The 15,601-nt window shown below is 52.7% G+C and overlaps 1 protein-coding gene across 1 annotated transcript; it reads right to left on the bottom strand.

Annotated features, from left to right (window-relative positions):
* Positions 1 to 1,656: 1,656 nt before the first annotated feature.
* LOC104305112 (SRSF protein kinase 3-like) lies at positions 1,657 to 13,606 on the bottom strand. Its single transcript, XM_054167816.1, has 12 exons — positions 13,538 to 13,606; positions 11,206 to 11,317; positions 10,921 to 11,029; positions 10,481 to 10,568; positions 8,095 to 8,182; positions 7,736 to 7,842; positions 5,500 to 5,662; positions 4,214 to 4,296; positions 3,685 to 3,792; positions 3,203 to 3,272; positions 3,025 to 3,117; positions 1,657 to 1,844 (listed from the first exon to the last, which is right to left on the bottom strand). Exons 1-12 carry the CDS (start codon positions 13,604 to 13,606, stop codon positions 1,657 to 1,659), a joined length of 1,278 nt encoding a protein of 425 aa, XP_054023791.1.
* Positions 13,607 to 15,601: the final 1,995 nt, after the last annotated feature.

Raw genomic sequence — 15,601 nt, 5'->3', positions numbered from 1 at the left:
GGCGCCGGCGCCAGGGGCGCCCCAGACACGCCCACTACTGCTAACCGTTGGCTGTCACGGCGTTATGCCCCGCCCCATCAGACCTCCCGTAGCCGTCAACGCCCCGCCCTTCCGCGCTTGCCATTGGTGGCGTCGCCGCTCGGTCCCGCCCACGCTCCCGCCTCATTGGGAGCTGCTCATCCGCCCTGCCGCTCGCACCACGGTCTTGGCGTCCCATTGGAGTGCGGAGCTGCCAGTCGGCGGGGGAGGCAGCAGCCAGCGTCGACGCGGTGCAGCTGAGCGGGCTGCGACAGTGCCTGCCGGCCGGGCCGCGCTACGTGCCATGGGGCGGGGCCGGCGGGGCCCGTCACCGCCCCCGCCGAGGCGCCGCTCTCCGCGGGGTAACTCCCGCGTCGGGACACGTGGCAGAAAGAAGGGGCGGCGCGGGCGCCCGGGATTCCTGGGCGGCAGCCACCGCTGCGCCGCGCATGTGCAGACTAGAGAAAGGGGAGTGGGAGAGAGGGGCGCGCATGCGCCGCGAGGCAGGTGTGGGGCCTGCAGATCGGCACGTCCGCGCCGCGGGGGAGGAGGGGGGTTGCTGCGAGGTCGGGGTCTCATCAGAGGGGCCGGGAGGGCAGCTCTGTGCCCCAGCCCCCCGCTGCTGCCGCCTCCGTCTCAGGCCTCGCTGATCTGCTCCGCTCTGGTGGCTTCCCTCGCTCCTTGGCGGGCGCTCCTGAAGCGGGAGCGGGGCAGGACGCGCCGGGAGTTCCGCCTTCTGGACCCTTTCACAGACCGGGGGCAGCGGAGGGAGGTGGTGCTGGTGCACCGCTGGAGACCGGCGCTGGCTGGTTCTCCGTCCCCGGAGCCCCAGACAAAGGGCGTTGGGCGCTGACAGTGGAGTCGGCTGCGTAAGGCGGAGGAGCGGCCTCCCGGCAGGAAGGAGGGGCGCGGGAGGCAGAGCCCTACTGAGCTGGGCGGGAGGGACCCTGCGGCACTGGGTGAGGGCCCGTGCCCTACTCGGGGAAGCTTGTCCCCGTGTCGGTGGCTGTGTACCGCGCCGCTATGGAGAGGAGGGGGAGCGGGCCCGTCGCTGCTTCAGGGGATGTTGCAGCGGAGCTACCGGTCGTCCCCTCCTGCTTGGCCGGACTGCGGCCCCTCCCGCTGCCAGGGAACTGCGGGCCCGGAGAAAGAGCCGTCGCGGGCGGCCACAAAAAGCCTTCGCTTGACCTTGCCCGATGATTAAACAGGCTTCAAGACCACCGGACGTTAATTACCGCTTCCAGTTCGCGCCGCAGGCGGACTACATGATAAACCGACGCTTAAGAAAGGCGAATGGAGCCCGAGTACGGGAGGAACTGCGGAGCGAAGCCGGAGGCTGCGCACAGGGAACGGCGGCGGCCACGGTCTCGCCGCCGAGGTCGCTCGGAAAAGGCTGTGACGCGTTGTGGGGCGGGCCGCCGGGCGCCAGGCAGCGCCGTGGGAGACGAGGAGCCGCCAGTGCCCGAGGGGTGGCCTGGTGCCACCGCCATCTTGTGCGCAGCGCCCGCCGCCCCCCGCCACGGCAGCCAGCCCTGGGCCTCGACACTCCAGCGGGAGGGCGGTTCCGGCTGCTGCGGCGCAGCCCGCTGGGCTGAAGGCGAAGGGGCGGCTCCGGCGCTGGTTCTCGCGAGGGGCCGGTTACGGGGTGCTGAGCCAGGCGTGCTGCAGGCACTGGGCGGCGGTGGCGCGGCGCTCGGGCGCGTACTGCAGCGCGGGGAGGAGGAAGCTGGTGAAGGGAGTAACCGAGTGCTTTGTCCAGCCGTGTCTGTCGGCCAGGATGCTGTGGAGGTCGCGAGGGGAGAGCCTGGAGATCCGCAGGAGAGCGCCTGGCAAAGACAGTGTAAGCGTAGTGCATTCATTACGCTTGCAGGTCCCAGAGGCTGCAGCTCTCACAATGCAAAACCTGAAGGATCGCTGTTGTCACCTTCGAATATTTCGCCTGTGCTCCCCCTTGCAGGTTTGTTCTCAGGCATTTCTCAGAAACGATCTTTCCAAGCCCCTGTTTAGAGTGTCCCTATTCATGTGTACTTAAATGAGCACGTGCTGATAGTGAATTAAGTGTTCGCAGAACAAACATGCCAAAGCCCTTGCCACTTGTTCCTTCTGCCTCTCCACATGCAATCCACAATGCGCCAGGCTATTTCAGTGCCAGAGCTCACAGGACATTAATGCTTCGTATGTTTTGTGCCTTCAACCTCTGTCGGGGCCCAGAAGAGTTGCTACTGACTGAGAAGCTATCCTTGTTCCCAGGGATACATGGGGTATGCGTAGTGATTCAGGTCATGCCACTTTGGTTCTCACAGAATGAATATAGAGCAAGAATTGGTTTTGATTCATTCCCTTTGAGCACCATAGAAGGAGCAAGTGTGAGCACAGGATGTGAAAGTGCAGGAAGGTGCTTGCTGAACTGCAGCATGAGACTAGTACCGCTGGATTGTGGGTAGGCTGAGGCTGTGTGGCTAGTGAGTGGGAAAGCAGGGGAAGAAGGTGCTAGGGTAAGTTGCAGGGGGGTGGAATTGTGCTGCCTTGCAGTCAAAAGATGAATTGCCAACCTAATGAGTTGAAAGGAAAGGAATTTGGGGGGATAGAACAGAAGAGTTGGGTTAGAAAACTAAATGCAGCAATCACATTGGAAGGATACGAGTGGCCCATTCCTGATCACCGGCAGTGAATGGGTGAAATCCAGCTAGTTATATATGCTTTAGTTTTCATGGCATGCAGCTGTTTCCTACCTGCATTTCCAGTCTCCCAAAGGAGAAAGAATGGGAGTATTTTCCCTGTTGGGTTTTTGCTATGATCATTTTTTCAGGATTTTGCATTCATCCCTGGAATGCTCTTGGATTGCAAAGGCAGGCAGGGCAGGGAGTGTTACTGCCTGTCTTTTGTCCCTGCTTGTAGCTTCTGTTGTGTAACCTAACTTTGGGGGAGGTTTCAGTGTGAGCTGAGTAGGAGTGTGTCAGAGATCCACAGTGGTTTACAGTAAAGTTCCTTATGCTTAGTTCCTACCTGGCCTGCTGAAAAAATTTGTTGACTTGTTCCAGAAGAAAGCAATTTGAGGAGGAATTCTCCCCAGGAGTTCGATAATTTGAGCAACATGGTCTAGAGAGAGGGAGAGAAAGCACATCTAGATGCAAAGATTGTGACACTTCTGTCAGTGAAATAACTAAAACTGATGAAGTCTTACCATCATCTCTGGAGAAATACTTTCCAGGTTGAGGATCAAACAGGCGCTCCCCAGTTGCCATTTCAAATGCCTGGAAGTGAAGAAGCATTGTTAATTCAGTGACTGACTTGGAGTTTTTATTCCCCTTACCTCTGACAGTACCAATTTCCCTCACTATCACACAGAACTGATCCTAAAATATGGAAATGCTCTGCTTTGATCTGTACCATGGTGAAGCAGCACCTTCAGCTCCATCAGTGTGGAAAGCAGTATGTGCCTGACTCAGTCCAGTCTGTGTTAACATACTTGGAGTGTGACTTGCTTGATAGCTTAAACCAATTAAGAGTGAATTCTATCAGCAGCATACTTGTGCTCCAGAGTGAGTGCAGACAGCCCCATTTTATTCCTCAGCAAGGAAGTTTTCTTCACATGCAGCATGTATAGGTGAATGCTGAGGCCATGCTACCCCTGGCCTGTTGGTTCCAGTCACTTCCCGGTCCTACCAGGCAGGCTGTGCTCCAGATGTCCGCAGGAGTGCCGTAGTCTAATCCAAGCAGCACTTCCAGGGCACGGTATGGCTGGGTCTGGATCTTCTTGGAAAAAGGTTTGTACTGAAACAGAAACAAGCTAAGCTCCTGGCTAGCTTCCATAAATGAGTAACAGCATGGCTTGCCCTCACAAGCTTCCTGCAGGGTGAGTAGGACACTGTGGGGCAGGACCAAATGCATGCACTAAACACTGCACAGGGTTTGGCTGGCACATTCTCAGCCTCATTGACACCAGCATGACCATCTCTCCCCCAACATTTCACACTGGACATGGTCTTGAATTTCTAATTGTAAGGACTAAGTGCAAGCTGAAGAAACATCCAAAATTGACAGTTTCCAGGATTCCCATCCTGGGACACTGAAAGAGCTGTGCAGCACACAGACAGCTATAAAAGGACAGACACAGGAGAGGGGGGTGGCAGGGTGGAAAGAAGCACACAGCATCCCTGCATCATCATGGGACTGAGACTGGGAGCAGACTCACCGTCCAGCACGCGCTGCCCAGATCTGCAATTTTCACTTCTATGTTCATCAAATCATCTTCTTCCAACTGACTGCCAAGATCACCTAAAAGGATAAGAAGTCAGGTCTTCCTGAACCAACAAGCACCACTACCCCAGAGAAGGCATAGATGCCTACCTTTACTGTTTTTCAGCCTAGGAAATCCTAGTATTTCTTATATCATCAATAAAATGCCCCCTCTCTATTTTTTTTGAGGAAACACAAGAAGGTGGTATCCAGTCAACACCTAAGAGGATGTTCAGGAAGAGAAGCATCTTGGACTAGAGTGGTGTGACCATGTACTCCTGTCCTGCTGCCAGGTTCCTCTAGCACCACAGTTAAAAGTACTGTGGGCTCAGGAGAACACAGCCTACCTACTAGTCAAGCACAAAATATCTACCATACCTTCTTAGCCTTCAGCAGGCCTGGCTGCTGTGGACCTTGGGCACAGCCTGCTTGGCAAGCACCATAAAGGGTTGCATTTTCATACGACCTCAAAAAGGGTAATTTCTAGTTCATTGCTTTGCAGTGAGCTGTCAGACTGTGCCTAATATTGTGCCTTTGTGCTCCAAGCAAAAAGACTCAAGTCACTAATTTACCATTCCCTGATTGCCCCAGAGTTTGAGAGACAAAACAGCATCCCTGTGGGAGCAGTGCTCATGGGAGAACATCATGCAAGGATAACATAAAGGGTCTCATTGCTAGGAAAAGAGCTGCTCCCTAGAGAAACTCTCCAGCCCTGCTTCTTATTCGATATTCACACTATTCTCTGCAAATAAATGGTGTCTCAAAATGCCTTGAAGATTAGCAGTAATACAAATCACCCACAAACCTCAGAAATATGGGAAATAAAAAGCAGAAGTGGTTTGCAGCTTTCTGAACAAACCCTGTTGCATGTAAACCTTTCAATGGTTGAGAACACCAGAGACAAGGGAGCTCTCCTGTACCTAAAGCTTTAAGAGCAAGCTCTGAGGTTGTGGTGTGGCTGTTAACAGCTGCCTCTGATCCGTAGTTGTCCTTCACACAAACCTTCCTGCAAGGCCACATTTCTGTATGTGCCTGGGGTAACCTGTAGCCCCTCAACCTGATGATTGTATTAAGCAGAGATAGGAGAGAGATCTCTCAAAAGCATAAACTGGCTGTACTGTTTTGTACTGGGCCTTGCAGGAGATGGGAATCTTTGCTAAGATATCACTACCTGCTGCCTGTTTCCCTCCTGGCAATAAATACACATTTGTTTTCATATCAAACACCCTCTGGAGTGCTCACCTGGTCCTTTTAGCCTCAGATCTGTTCTCTGGCCACAGTCAAGCGTATTGGGCTGCAGCTTTTGGAGGCTTTTGTCACGGCTGTAGAGCAAGATGTTCTCAGGTTTGATGTCCGTGTGGATGATGTGGCAGCACCTGTGCAGGAAGTGCAGGCCTGCCAGCACCTGGGCCAGTAGGCAGCACATCACATCAGCATTGCCAGGGTCCTCACTGCTGCCCCTGCCCCAGCTGCTCTCAGTAGCCGGGCACAGCAGGCATGCAAGGGGTGGACATTCTGACATTGAAGGGAGTGTGCCCTGGTGCTAATCATCTGCAATGAATCGTTCCTGTGTAGTGAGGGCCTTGCATTCTGCTGAAAGTGCAGCCGGCAAAATCGTGGTGCTGGCTGAGGTGGCCTTGTGGGAGAAGGCACAAGAGGTTTCATTGCACAATGTGGCAGGAGGAGTGGGAACCATAGCCCCACCTTCCTAGTAGGCAAGGGGCTGCTTCTGGGAGGTGGGGGTGACATGCAGCAGAGGCAGTGTGAAAATCCACATGCATCAGCCTAAATGAGCAAGCTCAGGCACACAGAAAGGGCATGGAGCTATGAGGAGGCATTATGATCACAAAGCTGAACCTTCCTCCTGAAAAAGCACTCCTGTCTGCGTGCCTTCCTGCTGCTGCTCATTCAGACGGAAGCTGGGGGTCGGTTACACAGCTGGTGACACAGCCTTGGGAGGCACACAGAAAGACGAGGAGGTGCAGTGTAACCCAGGCAGGAGGAGGGGGAGGCAGTGAGTGAGTGAGTATGTGCGGAGAGAACTTAAAGGCAGTGCAAGAAGGCCATGTAGGGAAACAGCAGCTTATGATGGAGTGGGGAGAGTCTGGCCTGTCACAGGGGAGAGATAAACAATGCCTGCCAGAGTGAAACAGTCGCTATCTGAAATCAATAACAGCAAAAACCTCTGCTGGGAGAGTTACATTTGTTTTTTAAACACTCTGGTCAGTCATAAAGGGCTGGCAAATATCCTCTGTATTATCAAATTCTATTCTGGGATGAACACCAGCCCCAGGGAAATACCAGCCTTAAATGGTAACTGTGAAACATGGGGAAATATTTAAACAGCTAAACTGGAATGAATCAGAAGTAAATACTACCCCTGTGCTGGGCTGAAGGGGGGGAAATGAGTCTGAGATTCTGCAATTAAAGCAGATAAGGAAATTAATCAAGCAAAAAGCTTGGGTGTGAAATGGGGCACAGAGATCAATGCCACCACATTTTTGGCTAACTTATTCAGGTGTTAGTAGAGCTTCTTTGGAGGAAGAAGAGGCTGTTCCAAGGAAGAAGAGACTATTCCAGAAAATAGGAGAAAGGAGAAAGTGGTTTTCTTTCTTAGTGTCCCTAGAAGGGCACAGACACAGCATAACAAATCTTCATCTTGGCAAGCGTGCAGACTTCTGATAAATCTCAGCATGAGAGGCAAAATGTCTGAGGCCTTACTCAGGCTTCCCATTCCTCAGCCATTCCCAGCTGATGCATAAGAAACCACATTTTCACCATGTTTGATCAGCACTCCCCATCCTTACAGGGGATGAAGGAGGAGTTGGCTCTGAGCAGGAAGACCTCAGTATGGATGGAGAACCAGCCAACTGAACCAAGCAATTTAGAAAAGCCCTGGAAAGACATCACTACTGAGGGACACCTCAAGCAGCCTTTGGTGGTACCTTGCAGACAGCTGCCAGACCTGCCAGAGGCTGGATGCTGAAGCAAATGCCAGCAGTCTGGCTTTGCTGCCAGGGCAGCAGGAGGACTGAGACGCATGCAGCGTACCCACAAGAAGCAGGCTGGTTGTTCCCTTGCTACTCCTGTGAGCAGCAGACCCTCTGGAGAATTCCATGATTACTGAGATGGTGGGAAAACAAGTGCCACCCCTGAGTCCCCAGTACAGAGCTGTGGGCTGCTGGTGGCTCTGACTCCTTACCAAACCCAAGGAGGCTGCAGGCTTGGGCAGTAACATGCAGTGCCCCTGTATTCATGGAAATGTGATGTCTTCCCACTTTGCATTTTAATTAACATTTTCTCTCCTTACACCCCAAAGAAGTAGCTGTTTTCCTTTAAAAAAGGCACACCTTGAGCACTCACTCTGGATTGCCCCAGTCATGAAGCTCATGGCAGATGACCCTAGGATGAAGACTCTGGCATGCCCCTCAGCCAGCAGTCCCTTGGTGCCCTCACCCAGCTCCAGCTAAGTTCTCACCTGCTGTAAAAACTTTTTCACAGATGGCAAAGGCAGTCCCTGGGCTCTGTAGTTATTCATTAGACATTGCAGGGAAGGGCCCAGCACCTCGAATACCAAGCAGGCATGTGGGAAAGAGTCAGGGATTCACCAACAGAAAGAAGATGCTACTGCCAGCTTTTGCCCTTCACCAGAGCAGCCAAATACCTCTTTATAACAGCCTCTCGCTTCCAGGCACCTCCATGTGCCCCAATCCAGCTGTTGTCCTGCTCCTCCTCCTCACTGGAGCACAGAGCTCAGTTTTACACTATCCTCCAACTCTCCAAGGCAAGCCTAGGCTTTGTTGACCCAGAGGTGCAGCACCCTCAGCGGAAGGATATGGAAACCACTCTCTCCAATCATTCTGAAGTCATCTAACAGAGAGACAATATTTTCTCCTGACCGGTCCTTCTTCTTCATATTGCTCACCTGAGGGGGAAGAAAGCTGCAGTTAGAGACATGCTTGTGCACAAGGACATCATGCTCCTGGTTTATCCCATTCTACAGACTTTCTCTTCCAGGTGTTGGTACTTCATGGCAAATGCCATGAATGCAGCATCAGCAAAACCATGCTCCATGTGCCCAAGCAGAGCCTGTACGTTATCTAACACTTGCTGAGGTAGGACCCTCACAGTGTCCAAATAACTCAACCTGAGCCTGTTAACAGTGTCTAGCATGCTTCTTATTCTATCCCACCCAGACCCAGAAACTTTTCCTGCTTGTGCTAGAAGTGGATTCCCTCAAGAGGACAGCACCCTGCTCCCGGCAGGAACACTTTTCCTTTGCCCTTCTGCAGGCTCTGCTGCTTCTCATTAGAGCAAGGATGGCCCTGCCCCACTCTGGCTGAGAGTAGCAGGCTGGGACCTTGCCTTTTAAAAGCCACACCTTTTGTTCAGCAATTTCTCACAAGGAGCTGCAGTGAGACAGAGTACCTGTGGGTGCCCTTGGCCTCTCAATGGCTCTCTATCCTATTGGGGTAGAGAGCAGCTTCCATGTTTGGAGGAACTCAGCAAAGTAGGCTGCTTTGGGGTGAAAAAGGGTTGGCTATGGGCAAGTAGTGCAGAGATCTGCAAGATCCTGAGTGGTGGCAGAGGGAGTGAACAGATCTTTCATACAAGAAACAAAGGCCATCAAAGCTAGCACTTGGAAGGTTCAAAATAAAAGCAGAGGATAATGTTCATCATGCATCATGTGTAATTGGTGGCAATTTTGGTCACAGGGGGCTGTGAGTGCTGAAGCCTGTCTGGGTTCACAGGAACACAGGGCAAGTCTCTTGAAATCCACTAACAATTACTGCCCACTCTTGGGCATCACTCTTGGCCCAAGAAATCTTCATCTGGAAAGTGTTGTAGGCCAGGGGAACATTCAGTGGGAGCAGCACTTTGTACTTGGCTGGTCTTTAGACTTGTCTGGATATCTGCTGCTGGCCCAGGGTGCCGGGCTGTGTTAACCCCTGGTCAGCCCAAGCACAGGTGTGACAGATCTCCCAGCTCTTGCTCCAGCACCTGTGTGGCAAGGTGTTCCCAGAGTTAATTCTCACAGAGCACAGATCCTGCTGCAGCTATTTGTACCTTTTGTTCTCTCTCCCCACAGCCACAGCTGGCAGGATTGTGGCATGCAGTACAGATGCCAGATCCGCCCGCCCCAGCACCAGGAGGTTTGTGCTGGCACGACAGAGGAGAGCAGCTGTGGAAGCAGGGGAGACGAGATCCTCTCCTGGCAGCTCTGCAGGCACTGACCACCCTGTGCCTGTGGGAACAGCCCTGGGAACCAGCTGTGTTCTGCTGACTGGGAAGGCGTGTCCTTCAGAGAGAATTGGTAATAAATCAAGGGAAAGGCTTGGTCCCTGCGCAGGGTTGTGCTGATGTGTGGAAAAGCAGCCCTCTGATTACACTAAATTAGTGCCACTTGGTACTTCCTCTTGCATCACCCAGTCTGGCTCATGTCCCTTTAGATGGGGCTTACAGATGTGAACTAAACCTTTCTCAAACATGTTGGAGAAAGGCCTCAGAGTACTTTGAAATGCAAAACTGAATGGTTTTTACTCACCTAAAGCTGATGGAACTTCATGTTTAGGCAAACTCAAAAAACTGTAACTGCAAGCCTTCTAGAAGTATCAGGTCAAGCCACTTTCAAAGGTAACTAGCTGAGACCCAGGTATGGGCACATCATTACCACATCCATTAGCAAAGGCAGGAGGAAACTTTCTGTCTTCAGAGGTTTATTACATTTTTGCTACATCCTACCTTTTTGTTGTTGTTTGTGGTTGGGTTTTTGTTTGTTTGTTTTCCCCCTCCAATATTTCCTTTTATTTCGGTATCAGCAATGCCCTCTGAGCTAGGAATACACTCATGCAGTGAACACGCTCCCATCTCCCACCTGAGAACAACATTACCTCTTCTTTTTCTGTTGGTTTTGCCTTCTCTTTCTGCAGGCTCCTCCTATTTACAGGATTTTGGTCTCAGCTGAAAGAAATGGGCTGACAGGGCAAAGGGAGGATGTATGGGGGACCTGTGACACCCCCAGTATGACACGGGAAAGGAGAAGGTGCCTGTTCCAGAGGCCAGTGCTGAGCCAGGCTGAGTACTATGAATTCCCTAACTTGATGGTTTTTCTCCTGTTCATCAACTAACTTCTCAGATTAAGATGTGGAAGGAGAAGACACTGATGCTCAGACCTGAACTCAGTGGTTATCCCCCTGGAGCAAAGCCCCCAGAACACACATACGCAGCGGAGAAGAGCAACTTCATCCTGGGCAGCCTCAGCAAAGCCTTCCCTGCTCTTCAGAATCTTCACAGCTACGTGTTTCTTCTTCCTGGAAAACAATTCACAGCTGCCAGCCAGCATATGCTGGAGTGACCCAGCTGCCCCAGGAACAAGCAAGGGCAGGAAAGAAAAAGGCAGAGCATGAACACTGCAGGGTCTAAATAAGACGAGCCAATATAGAGCAAGGGTTGATCCCACCTCGTTTATGTTCTTTGGTTTCCAAGGACCAGCTCTGCTCACTGCACCCCACTAATTTTGCTACCAGGTTTGTCCTGGCTCTGGGGATGCTGATGTACCCTGGCACAGGCAGCTGTACTCTGCTGCTTCTGTGAGAGGGGATGGTCCTGTCCAGGAGATCAGGCACCCATTCCCACCTCCCCAAAAGCCAGTCAGCCCCTCACCTCATGTCCTGGCACAGCCAGACGGTGGCAAAGGTGCCACAACCCAGATTGTGCAGGGCCTGGTACCGTGTGTTGAACACATCTCCTTCTCGCACAGGGTGGTGGCCTCCTGTGGGGACCGTCACCAAGCAACATTACTGACCTCGCTAAATGCTCTTAGGCTGCCAGAGCAGCTGAGGACAGTTGTCCTCCCAGAGGAGAGGCTAGCTGGTACCCGTGGCCTTCTTTGGCCTGGGAAGAGCCCTGCACAACCTCCGGTCTGGAGCCACACGCCCAAGGACTGACCTGTGCCGTGGGATGCTGGCAGCTCCTCCCGCGGCCGCTCCTCCTGCAGCCGCTCCTCCTGCGGCCGCTCCTCCTGCGGCCGCTCCTCCATCACCCAGCGGCGCAGCAGACCCTGCCGTGGGGGATGGAGGCAGTGGGGAACTGGGTCACGGGGCTCAGGTGGTGTGATCTTCAGCACTTCACTTCTTTGAAGAGAGTTGGAGAGCTGCAGGGCAGCTGTACCTCTACTGCATACTGCACACATTGATTCCCTTTTCTACCCTGTTATCCTCTTGCCCCCTCCCTTCCCATCTGCTTCAGCAGCCTCTGGAGCTGGGCTGTCACAAATGCTTTTGGCACTTCGTAGAAGCAGGGATCATTTTAACAGCTCAGAAGAGAAAAGCTGGCTGGCTAGGGCTGGGCTGGAATCCTGGCAGTATGCTCTGGGCCAGGGCCAGAGCCAGGTGGGAATCTCAGGTTTCCCTGTGCCCAGTGTGGATTTTCAGGGGCTTAGCAGGCACTATGGCATCCACCCCCACAGCCCCAGCCAGAGAAAGCACCCACTCCCATCCTGGCTGAAGAGGGGGCACATCTGGGCTTTTGCTGGCAGATGGGTGGGGAGCAGAACCTGGGACACACCTGGGTTTTAGTTCCAGGTAGGTGGGAAACAGAGCCTGCATTTTAGACTCTGCAGCACTGCCCATCTAGCTGCAGCCCAGGTTTATCACTGACTGTCTCGTGATGCCCTAGAAAGAGGCTGTGCTCGAAGGGGAGGCTGTTCCTGGGGTGTGTTACTATGGCAGCCCAAGGTACAAACACCAAGGCAGTGCAGACAGGCTGATGCAGCTGCTGTCCCCAGCCCTGAAGCAATGGTCCCCTGAGTAGCAGCCAAGAGCCTGTGTTGCTAATGGAAATACAGATACAAGGTACTGTAGCTAGGGTGCTCCCAACCCAGCCTTGCATCATTTAGAAATGGCACTTGCTGTGGGGCCAAAGCTTCAGGCTATCACACATTGTCAGAGCTTGTGACAGGTGATAACAATCCCAGCAGACCATTAGCAGGGGTCCTTCAAATCCAGTAGCTAAATCCAAGAGCCCATCTGCATGGAGGATTTTTCAGAGATAGTTATAGTGGGCTGGCAGTGGTGGTGGCAGCAGGAGCCACCTGGAGGGGTGGTGTTCTAGGACAGGAACATCTTCCAGGTGCTGACAAGTGTGACGTCTTCGAAAGACTAACATTTCTTTCCACGTGCTGATGCTTCTCTCCCAGCACAGCAGCCAAAGGCAGAACCTGCCTTTGGGCACCCAGGAAGCTCTCAGCATGGTTCTAATCAAGGGTCACACAGGACTCAAGACTCTAATCCTCTCAGGGACAAGCTAAACTGCCAGAGCTGGCATTGCTCTGTTCACCCAAGCCACACAGCAGCCAAGAGGAGATAAAAATTCCTCATGCACCTTGTTTTTTTACACCTCTAACCATGCTATTTACACTGATCTGAATTAGTCTCTTCTAGGCACAAACCTCTGGGATGCTTTTCAGCAAATCCTTACTAATGTGCTAGCTATGAAACAGATGAAATAAGAATGTTCCTTATTTGTGCACAGACTGAGCATGCCAGTATCTTCACAAGTTCCTGCACCATCAGAATCTGCCCAGTCCCTCTTCACTCACACCATTAGGGCAGTGAGGGCTGAGCTGAGAGCCAGGCCACAGCCTTAAATCTGTTTTTAATGCACTCACCATTCCTGTGCCAAAGGAAAATGTGGGAGTGTGGAGATGGGATCTCAACAGCATCTTCCCTAGGTGGATTGTTATGGTAGCAGGACACGTCAGTAGGAAAGTAGGACCCACAGACAGTGTAAAACACATCCTAGCACTAGGGCTGATGGAGCTGTTGGGCAGCTCACTGGGCTCTGGTGTTCTTGATGTGGAGGTGGGGCAAGTCTGCCCATCCACCCTACTTCGATGGATACCCCAGCAAAGAATGAGGAGTGTTGCTATGCAACTTAGTATAAGAGACTAAACCGTATTTTTCTAAGCTTTGTGATGAAGGGCAACCAATGCTTTGAAGGCCTTCATAGCTTGACATCTTTACATTAAAATCAAGCTATCTTGCTTTTGTCATTCAAAGCTACATTATGCAGAACTTACTGGCTTACTGAAGGCCCACACCAGGTCAGGGAACTTCATCTCAAATAACATACTGGTCCTGCCAGGTTTGTGAGCGCCATGAGCAGGGAACAGTGGACAACTCCACCTGATCTGCAGCGGTGTAAGGAGCTGACCACCAGCAGCTGCATCTTATAATGCCTGGCCCTCTCGAGTTGCAGAGCTCCCCAGGGCAATACACACCTTTGTCTCCCACATGAACACAGACGTACAAGCCTTTGCTGAGTGCAACATCCCTGCAAGTTGCAACATGCGGCATAAAACCAGCCCTGTAAGAGCACGGGGCTCCGAGCCCCGGGGCTCTGTGCAGACTTACCGTGCAGCAGCTCGCAGGCAGGGCACGCCACTCTCTCATCCAGCAGCTCCCCAAAGTGAGATACCAGCTGGTCCTGCTCTCCTTTTAGTCTGTGCTGCCCGGGAGGGGTGTCCTTGAGCAGACCAAACTCTTCTGTGTCGCTGGATGGACGTGGTGAGGAGCAGGGCAGGGTATCAGATCACAGCACTGCTTCTGGGAACAGCCTTGGCTTTGGGGTAGCAGGAGACCTAGGACAGCTGCCATGAATTCACTTCACTGCTGGCCTCTCCCTGCCTCCCCCAGCTTCCCTGGCAGAAGGTCTGTCAGCCTGCTGCAGCTCCACAGCAACTATTTATAGAGGGAAATTCACAGCTCTACTGACATGGAAACAGAGAAATCCTTTCCCTCTGTTCCACTGTCCCCAGATCCAGAAGCTGTGGGACTGCCTGGCACTTCCCACTGCTCCCAGCAGCACGTCGGCAGGACTTGAGGCTCAGCCTCGGTACTATGGCACCCTCTCCTGCCTGGCACAGCTAACCCCAGCCCCTGCCTGACAGGGGACAAGCTCCACAAACCCACAGCCTTGCTTGCCTGGCAGCCACCGAGGTGGGACCCGAGCTCCCCAGCACCCACACAACACCGAGGAGCAAATGGCCACACACAGTGCAAACTCTGTGGGGTTTTATGGCTTTGGTTTTTTCCTCCTTTTTTTTTTTTTTTTTTAAAATTCCCCCCCCCCCCCCCCCCCTTTTGTTTTTCCTTTTTCATTTGTTCCCCCCACACTGCTGCCCCCCCCATCCCTGCACCAGAGCTGGGCATGCCCCAGCCTCCCCCTTACTGGGGCCCTGGGCTCCTACAGCTCAGGTTTCCTCACTGAGGCTGCAGAGACCCAGCCCCATCCCTGAAGCAAAGGGTTAAGACTGCCTCGCAGTAGCTCTGCTGCAGAGCCGGGTTGCCAAGCTGGGGTCAGGGCCTCCCGAAGTGCTGCTCCCCTTGCCTGTGCCCCTCTGCTCTCACCTGCCTTCCCTGCACTAAAAATAAAAGGGGAGGGGGCAGAGGCTGCAGCAGGCTGTGTGCCCGGGGCAGCCCCCGTGGGATAAAGGATTGATCACCCCTAAAAGGCCAGCGAGAAGGCGCAGGGATGGAAAGGAGGGACTAAAGCAGCTACATGACACAGATAAGGAGAGGGAAGAAGCAGCCTGTATCCAAAACGCTGCTAGAAAAGGAAGAGGGGTGGAGGGAAAGACAGAATAGATAGGCCAGGAGCCAGCTTTATGTCGGGCAAGAGCTGTGTAATTAGAGAATTAAATTGTTTTGCTAATTCAGGGACACTTGTTCTGCCTCATGCTGGTGGATGACAGTGATCAACGTAAACTGTACCTTAAGCAGCCCCCTCCCTGCTTACCCACTGTGGGGAAAACCACTAGCAGAGCTGTAAGATGCCACATGCTTTCCTGCCAGCCTGCACAGCCACAGCCCAGCTCCTTGTCTGCAGAGGGAGGGTCCTTGCTCTGCCTCTGGGAACTGCGTAAGTGCCGCCATGTGGGAGCCACCCCTGCAAGGTTAACTCAAAGAAAGGCAGCTGATACCTCACAGACTATGGAGGGGACAGAAGGGAAGAGTGCCACGCTTCTGGCACAGCTTACAGGACCTGGTGCTCAGGAGTACCCAGTTTCCACTTGGGAAGCAAAAGATGCAAACAGATGCTGAGCAGTTTCATCACCGTGCAAGGCAAGCACGACAGGCAGGTTGTATATTAAAATTTATTGAATTATTGTGTAAGAATTCTCTTTATTAAAATCATTTGGACTCTAAACAGATTATTTACAGACAAAACCTCTTATATCACCAATAGATTCCTACATCTCAGAACAGTATCTACAAACAGTTATTACACTATGTAACAAAAGTCATTTTATCTTTTTTTCTTCAAGCTTTTTATATTAATTATT

The sequence above is a fragment of the Dryobates pubescens genome, chromosome 1, assembly GCF_014839835.1.
Source record: "Dryobates pubescens isolate bDryPub1 chromosome 1, bDryPub1.pri, whole genome shotgun sequence".
NCBI classification, from domain to species: domain Eukaryota; kingdom Metazoa; phylum Chordata; class Aves; order Piciformes; family Picidae; genus Dryobates; species Dryobates pubescens.
The sequence above is the reverse complement of the archived record's forward strand: the minus strand, read 5'-3'. Positions and strand labels throughout refer to the sequence as shown.

What these genes read in the sequence shown, in the direction of transcription:
- LOC104305112 (XM_054167816.1), bottom strand. Translation starts at nt 13,606, where the DNA reads ATGTTGCAACTTGCAGGGATGTTGCACTCAGCAAAGGCTTGTACGTCT. An exon ending in GATTGGAGAGAGTGGTTTCC is followed by an intron (nt 7,843 to 8,094) that starts ATATCCTTCCGC and finishes ACTCTTTCCCAC; the next exon opens with ATGCCTGCTTGGTATTCGAG. An exon ending in TCTGGAGCACAGCCTGCCTG is followed by an intron (nt 3,273 to 3,684) that starts GTAGGACCGGGA and finishes CTTCACTTCCAG; the next exon opens with GCATTTGAAATGGCAACTGG.